Here is a 13,866-nt window from a genome sequence, read left to right as displayed (position 1 = left end):
GCACACAGCGTTGATGTACGGTGTTTTTTAATGCAATATTTTGCTGTCTTTTCTTGGATTTTCTGTTTGCACTTCGTCACATATTCACTTTAAGATGTTTTTTGTTTATGTTTTTTGTTTTTTGTTTGTTGCGGGTACACCCGATTCAAGAGCCGAATGGCTCACAGGGCTATACCTAATAAATGAACTTGAACTTGATAACAGCAGTGCATACCGACTGTGGTGGTACCTGTATGATTACAACAGTACATACTGACTGTGGTGGTACCTGGTATCACTATAGTAGTACATGCTGACTCTATAGCAGTATATATGGACTCTATAGCACAACGTACTCACCTGACAGAGTGCCGTAGTGAGGCCTAGTCCCGTGCAGAGCCCGCGGCCTCGCCTCGATTGGAGGTAAGACATTGGCAGGCTGGGGGTTGGGCCGCTACCCCCCCACCATCCCCCTGCCCGAGCTACAATAATACTACAATAATACTATCTAACAGCTATAATATTAGTATGTACCGAGCCTATAGTAGTAAGTGCACATATTGGGGGTGGGAGGGGAAAGAAGAGGACATGACATTTTGATGAATGTACCGTCAGGGTTGCATGTATTTTTGTTGCATTCTGAACGCGAAGGAGAAATTCCCCCCACCCCCCAGCGATGATGGGCGTGCGTTGCTAGGGCAACCCCCGTGCAGCTTGGGCGGGGCATGGAGATAAATAAATAATGCAAAATAGTACAAAATTGCTAATTAAACTACTTTAAAGTTTACGGATGGGAAAACGGAAAAGCATATGTCCACTTAGGGCGTGCTGCCTGGCAAACATTTTTCGACATAAACCCCACCGCTCAAAAGCCAAATGCCTCGCAAGCACGCGTGCGCAGAGACTTTTATATATAAGAGAAGAAGAAGACTAGTCTTTCTATCCGGCTTCGCCCGGGACTTGGATTCACCACGCCCGGCCGCCTTTGTCTCCCCAGTGGCGATGTTCACACACCACACCAGTTATTCGTTTGAGGCTGAGTCGACCTAAGGGAGGCCTAAGACCGGTTCAAATAATCGTCACCGGTGGTGGCCGTGAGCGGGAAGCAAACTAGGGTCGCCGGGTTCGTAGCGCAGCGCGTGAACCGCTGCCCCCCCCACACACACAGGATAAAGACAAAGATCCCCCATGTAGCCTGTGAGACTGTAGGGGGCAAGTGCTGCTAGCAAGCACCTATGAAAGCGGCACGGCACACGAGAGGGTGGGTGGCCAGCACCACGCCCGGCCGACTTTGTTCCCCCAGTGGCGATGTTCACACACCACACCAGTTATTCGTTTGAGGCTGAGTCGACCTAGGGGAGGCCCAGGACCGGTTCAAATAATCGTCACCGGTGGTGGCCGTGTTCATAGCACAGCACGCTAACCACGACACTACCACTCCCCCACACACACGCGCGTCCATAGGTACACATACACGCGCTTGCTGCAGACGCACGCAACTTTTAGGGTGCGTACGGCAGTAAGCGACTGAAATAATAAAGCAATGCTGCGCGAAGAACGCCTTAGATATTTGTATGGCACTTTACTTGCGGAGGGTTGGGGGGGGGATGCGTGACGTCAGCAGGCACACTGCGTTATGCTTCTGCATGCGCGGGTGACATGCCAGATGTGACGTCACAGCTCACTTGCAATGCAAAATATGTGCATTATTGTGCCCCCCCCCCCCGCCAAAAAAAAACTCTACAAAAGTGTATTTTAATAAATTTTGCATGGTGTACAGTCTGGAAAGTACCCACATGGCAAATTTCAAGTTTGTTGCATATCGGGAAGTACGCTAAACATTTTGAACAGACACATTCAAAAATTTCCCTTTTAAATATATAGATGGACGTGTGTGTATTTTATGGACCTGAAGCACATTGACAAGAATGTGATGCAAACAACACCACATTACATAGTATGTTTATATTAAATTATGACATTTAATCTCTTACCTTTTGGTTACATAGTTGGGCTTCTTGTCTTCTTTGGGTTTCCCTGCTCCTGTGGGGGTAGACTGGCTTTTATGTCCATCTGTGTGTGAAACACGGCAGAGCTCATGCGATGACACAGAAATATGACATATAGGCAAATATTTAGTATACGTGTACAGCTGTTTTTTTTCTGTTACAGAGTTACCATGAAGAGAACTGGCCACGTTAATACAAATAGTTGCACACAAAAAGGCAGTGCTAAAATGTATTCACCTTGACCATTACGCTTGACTTCGTTTTGTTGGGCAACTTAAAATGTAATGTTATAACTAATTAAGCACTTTCGAGGACAAACTTTTGCTATGTGAAGCGGCAGTCTCGTATTATATTTAAACTGAAGTTACTCACCGAATCACCCCCTCACCTGATCACTCACCTGTCGTCGTGCGGGCCAGTCGATTCATGAGGAAGGATTTTCCAGTTCTGTATTTTCCAACTATCGCCACCACCACCATTGGTTTCTCGATTCTAGTCAGAACCTGAGCTGTTTCCTTATTGACATGGAACTTGAAGTCCTCGTCGGACATGATGAACGGGAGAGGTCCTGATGGATATGGAGATGCCATGGTGACGTGTATGTGTGTGTATCCAAGCGCGCCTCTCTGTGTGTTTCTGAGTCTGTGCTCGTATAACTCTGTTCGCTTAAATTTGTGCGTATGTGTCTAAATTTCTGTTTCTCTGCGCGTGTGTGGCTGTCTTTGTGTGTGTTTATCTCCGTACGTATGTCTCGATGTGTGGTTTTGTTCGTGAGCCTGGGTCTGTCCCTAAGTTTTCCTCTGTATCTATAAATCTATATCTCCGTGTCTTTGAGTATCTGTCTCTGAGCAAGCTGCACAATGAACGGTGTGTGTTACTGACCAATAAGCTCCTATTTGTGATGGTGGGGTTGAAACAGGATGCACTGGTTTAAACCGAGCAGAGACGAAAAACTGCTTCATTGGAATGAGAAAACAACACACGAAGACAACTCCCCCCTACCGCCCATAGTGAAGTGCGCTAACCACTACACTATCGCTCCTACACCAACAAATACATAAGAGTAACACATACCATGCAAATACTCTATATGCATACAAGATCCCCTGTATAGCCTTTACAGATTATTAAGGCACGTGCTGTTAGCAAGTAGCACCTCTGAAGTGTGGCGCAGGCGCACAAGGGGGTGGGTGGCCAGCACCACCCCCGGCCGCCTTTATCTCCCTAGTGATGACATGTACACATCGCACCAGGTACTCATATGAGGCTGAGTCTACCGACGGGAGGCCCATGGACCAGTTCAGGAAAATCGTCACTGGTGTTGGCCGTGAGCAGGAGTCGAACTCGGGTCACTGGGTGTAGTGTAGCCGGCTAATGGCTATGCTACCTCCACACATCCCCTCTCACGTACAACATACAGGCAATCACACAACCTACTACTATTCTCCTCCACACACCTCGAACTAGCACGGTTGGCAACGTACAGTGCTAGTCTCAAATCATGTCGGACGTGCTTGTGCCCCTGATTGTCCAACTGGCAAATCTTTCGTTCAGCGAGGGCTGTTTCCCAGTCCGGTTCAAAATTGCGCAGGTAACACTGCTCCTGATAAGAGTTGGGTTGAGCCATTGTGAACCCACCCGATCTCAAACCTGAGTAGGATTTCAAAGGTCGTATAGCGATTACTTCCCCGTGCCGCTGCGATGGGAAGTTCCACTGTGCAGAGATGGTTCTACTAAAGATCACTGATGACCTTTCCAAGATAATTGATGACTGGTGCACCACAGCGTAGCTTGGCCTCGATCTCAGCCGCCTTCAACACCATATTGAGTATGGCACTGGGTGGATTGAGTCTTACATAAATGGTCGATCACAGTTCATCAAGCTGGATGATGAACAGTAATCGTCTATGCCGTGCCTCTTCGGCATACCACAGGGGTCCATCCTCGGGTCCTTCCTTTTTTCAACGTGCATCTGTCCAATAGCTGATATAATTTCATCGCATGATATCAAATTCCATCAATTTGCTGATGACACACACTTGTACACTGCAGGGAAGTCAACGTTAAATATGGAGAGCCTTTGTAATATCGAAGGCTGCATGCGAGCGATGCATGTGTGGTTTGCATGAAAAAAATGCTGATTAATCCAGAAAAATATGAGGTTATGCTGGTTGGCACTCAGGCATAGACGAAAACATTTGTGGGAGGATCAGATGTGGCAGTAGCAGACACCGGGATTTAGTTATCTACTCATCTAAGGAGCCTCAGCACCATACTCGACCAGAATGTCGTTTGATCACCACGTGCAAAATCTAGTCAAATCCTGAAATTTTCATATCCGGGCTCTACGACACATTCTATCACAATTGAGTTCTAACACCATTTTGAGACTAGGCTCAAAATAAATCTGTCTCTGGTGTGGACCAATCAGTTTAAAAAACAATGCATATATTATCAGAGTATGTTTTTTGTTTGCATTCTGACCACAGGTATTGTGGTTAATGCCGACATGATTCCTTGTAAAAGGTTTCAGTTTGGTGTTTTAACATCTTAACACCTGTTTTGTTTCCAGAAAAAAGGGGAAAGCCTATTTTAAACTATTTGCCACTAAGTGGTGGTGACGTCGCCACAGTGATTGTGCCAAGCTAGGTGCAATTTGAGGCCACGTGAAGTGTGGAAGAGCCCCACCATTAGCAGGTCACGGCACAGACCCAGATGTTATGGAATGAGATCCCTACACATATGCACATATAGACACGCATTAACGTATAGACAAATTATCATCATCCGCGATCACTCGGGGTCAAGCATGAGTGGCCTACTGTTGGATCTTGTTTGTGGATCTTAAGATGGCTGCAGAGGCTGATCCGAAAACCGCAGATTCTGCTGCAGTGTCGGGAAGGGTATGTGATGGTGGTAGATGATGGTTGGGTCTTCTTGGTGATAAGCCTCTCTACTCTTTGGTTCTTTGGGTAAAGTCACGTAGGCCTAAATAAAATAAATCACGACTTTCGAACGCAACACAAGCGTCCATCTTCAGGCGAAAAATGGTGAGAAAGCAGCCACAAGCAAGGGGTTATATAGGTTGTAGAAGGATTAGCAAGTCAAAGTTAATGAGAATAGCATTTTAAAGTCAATGAGAGATAGCAAATTAAAGTCGTATCTACGTGTAACAAAAGCAGCCGTGTCGGCAGCTGCTGCATGTCTATGTGTAACAAGAACAGCCATGTAGGCGGCTGCATGTCTACGTGTCAAAGTTAAGTTTCAGTATAGTCACGTAGGTAGTTAATGAGAATAGCATGTTGAAGTCAATGAGAGACTAGCAAGTCAATGTCAGTCCATTTGTAGAATAGCATGTTAAAGTCAATGATCAAAGTTAATGAGAATAGCATGTTAACGTCAATGAGAGACTAGCAAGTCAATGTCAGTCCATGTGTAACAAAATCAGCCATGTCCTTGTGTGACATAAGCAGCCGTGTTAGCGGTCCAAAAGCGGCCATGCATGCAGCTGAACGAGGAACCTGGGTACACCCAGGCTGCTGAGTTGGATCATGTGGCAGAGAGGCTGTGGGGGCTGGCGAGTAGATTGAGGGTTGCCCTGCCCTCCGCACATCGGCATTGAAATTTCTTCCTCAACGATGGCCAGAACCATCCTAGTCCACGAGGAGCGACATCAGTGGGCAAGGTGTGAGTCCGCAGCGTGGAATCTACAAGAGATGGCGGGGGTGACCACATCCGTGGACGGGATCACATGAGCTACGTCCCCGATTGGGGGGACTCTCCCTTGCACTGAGAAGGGACTCAGGGGGGGAAGGGGTGTTGGGGTTAAGGGCCTGGGAAAAAGGGGAAACGGAGATGTGCCGCGTGTGTGTGGGGGGAGTCGCCGGTTCATGGATGGGGAGCTGTGAGAGAGTCACCGATTCGCGAATTCAGGGACGCCGTGTGTGTATGGGGGGGTTTGCGGTGCCTCCTGTGTTGGAAGGGTGTCGCCGATTCGCGAATTCGAGGACGCCGTGTAAGGAAGTGTTATCGGTGGGGGGGAGGGCACCAGGGAGCAGTGAAACGTGTTGTTGATGCGGCACACATTGCGGTGGTAACGGGATTGCCAGGGATTTTTTTTGTCGACGTACGCCACCCACACGCACAGACAACACTGCATATGTATAAATTATGTTTAAGTTCTCTGAAAACGCATAGATTCGTAAATTAAAACTCACAAAATAAATGATCTGATGAATCACTAAAAATGAAGTGCAATTGACGATTTTTATTCTTTCGGTAAAGTCATGTAGGTAGGCATAAAATAAATCACGACGTTTCGAATGCAACACAAGCATTCGTCTTTCGGTGAAAATGACGAGAGCAGCCGTGATGTCTGCTGCGTTGTGAGCTGCTCTCGCCATTTCCGCGGCTGCTTTCGCCATTTTCCCCTGAAGACGAACGCTTGTGTTGCGTTCGAAACGTCGTGATTTATTTTATTTCATTTCTACCTACGTGACTTTACCGAAAGAACCAAAGAGTATGGATTCATACAGTCACGAAAGCTTCAAATCAAGAATGATTATTGTCCTGACTCTTTCTATTTAGAACGAATACTAACGATGGTGCGATCAATGATGTGCATGTTTAATGATAATAGCACTTTATCTCAGTGAACAGCAGAGCCACGCCTATCAAAAGCATTCAAACTTTGGCCACTGTTGTAAATATATACAACTATTGTAGTGTAGAGGCGATCACGTAGATTTCGGATTAACCAGAGCACATATTTGATCAGTTGTTAGCACGTGGCTTGTAATAAACATTTCCAAAAATAAAAATGTATCACTGTTTTGATATTATTCACCCATGAGGTATTGAATTACGTTAAAATCTCAGGTGCGCGGTTAATCCGCAAATTGGATAAACCACACGCGGGTAGTCGAGTCTCCTTACATGTTTATGAGCGTGGTCCCTTGTCTTCAACGTGACCCCCACATTTAATCTCAACGTGGCCCCCCAAGAACTTACGAACACACCGAAAATGGATGTGTGTTCGTATATATACATACACATGGATACATACAGAGAAGTAAATATGCATGCAAACAAATACGTACACGCCCGCAGATACGTGCACAGACATCTATTGTTTTCCCCGTGGTCGTGCATTTCGGGTCCTCCAGTGTTTTCTCCCTCCACACTTGGAAACGTGCGTTGAGAGTATTTGGCTGCTATACATGTCCACGCAATAAGCCACTTTATTGAGCTACCATTTGTGGCCAGGTCGCTTCTGAAAAAGAGCGACAAACGCACAGTAAGACTTACCTGGTCAAAAAAATTAACACGCTTTTATTTAACTCGCTGTCTGTTGTCGTATCCTCAAATCTTGTAACTCAATTTCAACCGTCTTTCCAATGCCGTATCGACTGCAAACTTGGTATAGGTATGTCATACTGATGACAATACTATATTTTATCCTTGAAATTTTTAAATATTTTTTTAACAATATTTTTTACGGGTCTAATTGTCCACGCTCAACTCACGTTGCCTGTAAATCACCACGGCCCCTTACGCTATGGTAAGCTGCGGGGCCACTTCCTGGAGTCGTGGAGTTCTGCCATTACGAGTAGGGTACATTTCATTAAAGCGTGTTTTTTTAAGTATATATTTTTTATTTTTCTGGAAGACTTTTGCCGTTTTTTTCATTTTTCTTAATTTTCGATTGGTAACCTACAAATCCTCTCCCGCAGCGCTCGAATCCTGCAGGCCTGAGAGTCAGAGCACCCCCCTCCCCCCTGATCCCCTTGCCCTTAACATCAGTTGTGGACTGTGGAGGTAGAGGCAGAACTCACCCAACCACCCCCCTTCAACTTCTCTGGTTCAAATAAGTCGCGGTCTACTACACAGGTATGCGTTTGCGTGGGTATGATGCGGAGATTAGCATCTTTCACCAAATGTCACTCGGCTATGTGACCAACTGGACCCCGCGTGTATGAACAGAGACAACTCGCCCAGCCGCCTCGTCCCCCCCCCACACCTCTGGTGCAAAGAAGTCGTGGTCCACTGCAGCTCTGCAATGTCTTTAAAATGTCACTGCTGGTGAAACAGCCTCCACTGAAGGGAGCTCTATAGAGCCCTGGTAGAGAGGAATGTTTGGCCTATTGTTTTCTACACTTCACCTCATTGAACCCTGCGTGCTGAAAGATCCGGTGTGGTGTAACCCATTCTACACTGCTGCGCAGTCGGAAAAATATTTTTTTTTAAAGAAAACTTCCCCGTTGTTTCAGCTGCCACACCAGGAGATCGAATGGAATCAATGGCTTCTCATTGCAAGTTCGTTGTGCTGACAATTACAACACGGCAGTGCCTCACACTCAATGCAGTGCCGGATTATCCTAGTAACAAAAGTAACATGCTATGGGCCCCGCACTTTCAAGGGACCCACGCTAAATGCGTTTAAGCTATCAATTCCGGTCAAGTGATTCTGCACTTGCTCTATTACTATAGTACTATGCTGCCTTCAACTTTTATGAACGATTGGATGTTTAAGATAGCGATTTGTCGTATTATCTGGCTGTATAGCAATTAAAAAAATACAATTACTTTACTGTGCAACTAAAAAAAATCTGTGTATTAATATATATATTTTATTTAGGACCCCTTTATATCATATGCTACAGTACCCACACTAGCTTCATCTGGCATTGACTCGATGGCCTCAGGAAGGATCTTGAGTAATAATACTAATAGCAACCTCTATTTTATGAAGCGCCTTCCATATTGAAATATTTCTAAGTGCTGCACCTAAAATAAAACTACACTCACTCATATGGACACAATTCTAAAATAAATAAAAAGCTGATACTAACAATATCGTTGGCTTCTTGGTTCTTTCGGTAAAGTCACGTAGAAGGGAAGTAATAAAATAATAAAAATAAAACATAATAAAACAATTCTCACGACGTTTCGGCCTGCTTGCGTTGTGGCCGAAACGTCGTGAGAATTGTTTTATTATGTTTTATTTTTATTATTTTATTATTATTTTATTACTTCCCTTCTACGTGACTTTACCGAAAGAACCAAGAAGATGAATCCCTGCAGTCACGAAAGCTTTAAATCGAAATTTAATATCGTTGGCGGTTCTCGAAATTCCAATAAAATTAACTATGATCAAAGCGAATAATATTATTTCAGAAAACCGTTATTTGTTTATCGTCAACCAACATGAAATATATAACGCTTTTTAAATCAAGGTTCAACGGAGTGGTTAACTCTACAGGGCAGTTCAGAGGTCTTGTGACCCCCAATTAATTGACCCCTTCCATTTTTATTTAATTTTTATTGCTTAATGCGGGTCATATGACATCTGGACCACCGCTGTACGGTGCACCCGCCGACCTGAAAATGATTCCCGCTGATGACAGTATATCTGAACTAGTCCACAAGCTACACGAAATTGACTCGGTGTCAAACGAGGACTCTCTGTAGTGCAGTGGTTCTTTACCTTGACTGCAGCCTTGCACCCCTTTGATTCTCAATAGTTAAACAATGTATAATGTTAATAAATACATAGGGTTTGTACTTGCGTGATCAAACTAAATTTGTCTTTCTAAAAATATATGGCATGTCTCACACCATCAGAAAGGGCATCTCGCATGCCCAGGGGATGTGTGCACCCCAGGTTAAGAAGAACCATTGCTGTAGTGTGTAAATACCAGCATTGGGGATACAAACGTGGCTTCGCGGAGGTGCTCGTTTAACCACTCTCTCGTGTGCCTATGCTGGTTTATAGGTGCATGCTCAACAACACTTTGTTGAGCTAACATTCGTGGTGGCCAGGTGGCTTCTAAAAAACAGATTAATGCCTCAGTGGGCTTTGCCTGGTAGGATGGCGATGGTTTAGTTTATTTGTACGTGTTTGGGTGATTTGTTTACCTTTCTTGTATTTTGCACTATTATCGTAGTTTTGTATTGTGTGTTGTTGTAACGTTCTTACCCCATGCCCCAACTGGACATCTGTGAAAAATAGATTTTCGGAATTCTCCTGCAGTATACAAAAATATATTCTGATTCCGATTTATTATACAGAGATCCTCTAATGTATTTTTGTAGATATGGGTTGTGTGTATACATGTGTATGGAGCATAGGTGGTGCATCCGCCTGAAATCTCATTCAGTCAAGCCATGGCACCTGGGGTTGTCCTTTGACCTCCTGCCAGCGAGCCTTCGACGCTTTAAGTGGCCTCAAAGTGCACCTGGCCTGGCACAGGCGCCGTGGTGACGTCACTGCCATTTAGTGGCAAGTGGCGACTATTATTGTTGTTGTATATACAGGAAGCCCTCGCGTAGCACTCAAGATGCGTTCCTGGAGAATTGAGTGCTAATCGAATCGGTGCTATTTTATACATGGGGATGAGCAATATATGAGGACTTCATGGGGGCATCGGTAATACTGCCGAAGAATAATAATGCAGATGGTAAACATTGTTTCACAACAAAACGTATCATAATTTATTATGTTAACACCAGTGTTATGTCCTGTCCTCACAAGTACATTCTGCTGCACTCCTCCTACAAGGCAACACTGGGGGAGCTGTTGGACTCCGAATCCGGGTAATTTTCAGTACAAGAGCTCTGTAATCTGAGCGATGCCCTCAATTCTACATTTCTGCAGTGAGTGTTTTTTTTAGGTGGAGCCTGATATTCTATCCTGGCATCGTGAGTTATCACACTGGCTTAACAAATAGATGTTTCTTCTTGGTTCTTTCGGTAAAGTCACGTAGAAGGGAAGTAATAAAATAATAAAAATAAAACATAATAAAATATGAGACACTACCAAGCTAGGAGCTTATATATAAGCTCCTAGCTTGGTAGTGTCTCATTCTTCACCTGAAGACGGCTGCTTGCGTTGTAGCCGAAACGTCGTGAGAATTATTTTATTTTATTATGTTTTATTTTTATTATTTTATTACTTCCCTTCTACGTGACTTTACCGAAAGAACCAAGAAGATGAATCCCTGCAGTCACGAAAGCTTTAAATCGAAATAGATGTTTCTTCTATTTATAAATACAATCGTGACTATATCGTGGGCAATCGAATCACAGCGTCCGTTGCTCTCATTGGCTGAGTGAATGATGGGGGGTGGGCTATGTTACCTTGCCCAGTGCTGCTTAGCTGTTCTCACTCAAAAGCGTTTTGTTAGATTGTTTTGATGCTTACATTTTTTTCATATGCAGTAGAACTACTCTTAAGACGGCAATTGGTTCCACGAAATAGGTCGTTAAGTGATTTGGTTGTTAAGCGAGTTTTGGCAAATACACGTTAAAGGCTTCATTTGTTCCGATAGCATCGAAATTTACAATTTTTCACCCAAAAAAGTACTTTGGAATATTTTAACAATGCATATTAATCCATATAGATACTAACATTATGAACACATAACATAAAAACAACATGGTTAATCAATGCATGAATTAATATTTACAAGAGAATGGTCGGTAAGCGAACACATTGGGCTCTATGAAGGAACTCGACTACTATACACTAACACATATTACACTACTATACACTACACTATAAACTACATTTTGGGCTTAATGGAGGTTCGTTTTTAAGCGATTAGTCCTTAACAGGGGTGGTCGTTAAGAGATGTTATATCAAATCTAGATTGAGGGGTTATACTGTATATAAAAACATTCTCCATGACAAAGGGCGTTAATGACAAATCAGATGTAGGCCCATGTCCTTGACACCAGGACCTACCGTGGAGCCGATCTGCCTACTGACCATCGGTTTGTCATTTGTAAAATGCACCTGCCATTCTTCCACTGCGGTTGTGGGTGTCTATCTAGGACCCCATTCAAATTCACAATAGCCTGATAGTTGCAAGTGGGAATAGAATTGTATCATCTCTTGCAGGTGGTGTTACCATAATCCATCCCCCCCTATTCCTGATGCCAAGCAAAAATGGGTGAGCTTCAAGACTGTGGCTCATGTAGCTGTAATGGCTACATTAAGTTTACAGTCCAGACCCCCCGGAGACCATGGCTGACAGAGGTGTTCCAGCTGGCTGAAATAAAACTACAGGCCCACTCCCACCATATACAACATTGCAGCATGAGGAGGCTTACCGCAGGATGAGTTGTGGTCGCGGCTTGTTGAGGAGATTTAATCTGCCTCGTTAGCCCGTGATCACAAATCACTCTCCTCTCTAATTCCATTTAAAAAATAGCTTCCAGCGCCACAGCCTTTTACTTTCCTTAAGGGAGAAAATGGTGGTACGATCTCCAAACCCCAGGAAATGGTCTGCTATTTTTGCAGAGCTTTCTGCGAAGCCTCGTCGGAGGGGAAGAGACGGGTATAAAAACATTATAAAAGCACATGAATCTTCTACTATAATAAAGGTAAATATTATTGGGAAATGCTACGAAAACTCGTAATTACTCAAAGTACACTCTCAATTATACATCATGATAACATGAGGGGGTCTCGTTCCTTGCCTACATTTCTGGAAACACATTTTTTTACTAAACATCATGAAGTCTACATACATGTTTACTCATAATAAATACACGTAATTAGATTAAACGTGCCACAGACGGTTGATGAGCTATGTTGATTTTTTATCTTCAACCCAGACAATTAAATATTTCCAAAATTTCGAAGAATTCAATATGTGCTGTATGAGATTTTATCGGCAGTGAAAGATGCCATATTTTTTGCACATTCTAGGCCAATCATTCTGGCAACCTCGACCCGCCTTATCACCTGCTTAAAAATGCTTTCAATCTTATAAAGTATGGGGTCTTCGTGGGGCGAGTTTGGCAGAAGCCTTCTTGAAATCTGGCCGATGGTGTGAGATGTTGGCGGCGGTTGTTTAAGTCACATTTATTACCCCCGTCTATTTAAGACCGAAACAGGAGGATTTCTCCACAACTATGGGCTGTCGCCTGATGATGCTGGCTGTTGTCTTGATTACTGGCGAAACGTCACCAGGTACTCAAATTATAAATGTTGTAGTGGGTTTACACTCCAACACACGACCGGTTCGTGCTGTACTAATAACAAATTGGCTGCGTTTTGTTTACGTGACAAACCATTACTGATTGGCTGTGTCGGGTGGTGGCGGGTTTAACGACAAATTTATATTCACGCGATCTAACCCAAAAGTATCCATTGTGGAAAATATTGGTGACAAAAGCCTCGGTGTTAAACGGTTTAAGTCTGTGGCACGACATCTTCTTGTACGTGTAACAACTTGTATTGTTTGGCTGTCAGTTGATTGAGGTTGTGATGTCGGACACCATTTGTATTAATGTATGTTTCTATATATGTTGAACTTCTTTTGCACCGTACGTAGCAAACCATGTTAATACAAACACAAAATACGCATCGTAATACCGGTCGTGAGAACCTGCGAGTTAAATTAGACTCGTGATGGTTTGCAGGCAAGGTGCTGTCACGTTTTACCCCCCAGGAACAACTGCCATGAGTTCTCTTGTTAAATGTTTTAGATGTGGTAGGATAAAAATACTTTGATTTGCCCTGACATATAGAGCGCTATATAAAAAACAATGAGCATTGTTATAATCATCAGAATAGGGGCTTTCCCCTTTTTTCTGGCAACAAAACTGAAACTTTTTTTTTCATGTATGCATTAACCACAATACTTGTGTTTGCATTTTGACCACAAGTATTGTGATGAATGCAGACATGATTCCTTGTAAAAAGGTTTCAGTTTTGTTGCCAGAAAAAAGAGGGGAAAACCCTATTCTTATATTTTTGTACTGGCAAAGGAGGTCTAATGATGTAGATGCTTACCCCAAGCCCTCATTACTTTGATATTGCATTGTCTTTGAGCTGTACGCCTTTTGGTGTCATCTGGTCTAGCACTGA

The 13,866-nt window shown here is 43.7% G+C and overlaps 1 protein-coding gene across 1 annotated transcript in view; it reads right to left on the bottom strand.

The window, feature by feature from the left end:
• The window catches only part of LOC133361688 (uncharacterized), a 41,569-nt gene extending 38,711 nt beyond the window's left edge, over positions 1–2,858 (bottom strand). Inside the window, exons 1-2 of the mRNA XM_061580675.1 lie at positions 2,389–2,858; positions 1,974–2,052 (exon numbers count right to left, since the gene is read on the bottom strand). Of these exons, the coding sequence (XP_061436659.1) occupies positions 1,974–2,052; positions 2,389–2,578 (269 nt within the window). The 5' untranslated portion in view covers positions 2,579–2,858. The remainder of the gene's footprint in view (positions 1–1,973; positions 2,053–2,388) is intronic.
• Positions 2,859–13,866: the final 11,008 nt, after the last annotated feature.

The sequence above is a fragment of the Lethenteron reissneri genome, unplaced genomic scaffold (genome assembly GCF_015708825.2).
Source record: "Lethenteron reissneri isolate LAM-NWPU_2019-01 unplaced genomic scaffold, ASM1570882v1 scaffold_120, whole genome shotgun sequence".
NCBI classification, from domain to species: domain Eukaryota; kingdom Metazoa; phylum Chordata; class Hyperoartia; order Petromyzontiformes; family Petromyzontidae; genus Lethenteron; species Lethenteron reissneri.
The sequence above is the reverse complement of the archived record's forward strand: the minus strand, read 5'-3'. Positions and strand labels throughout refer to the sequence as shown.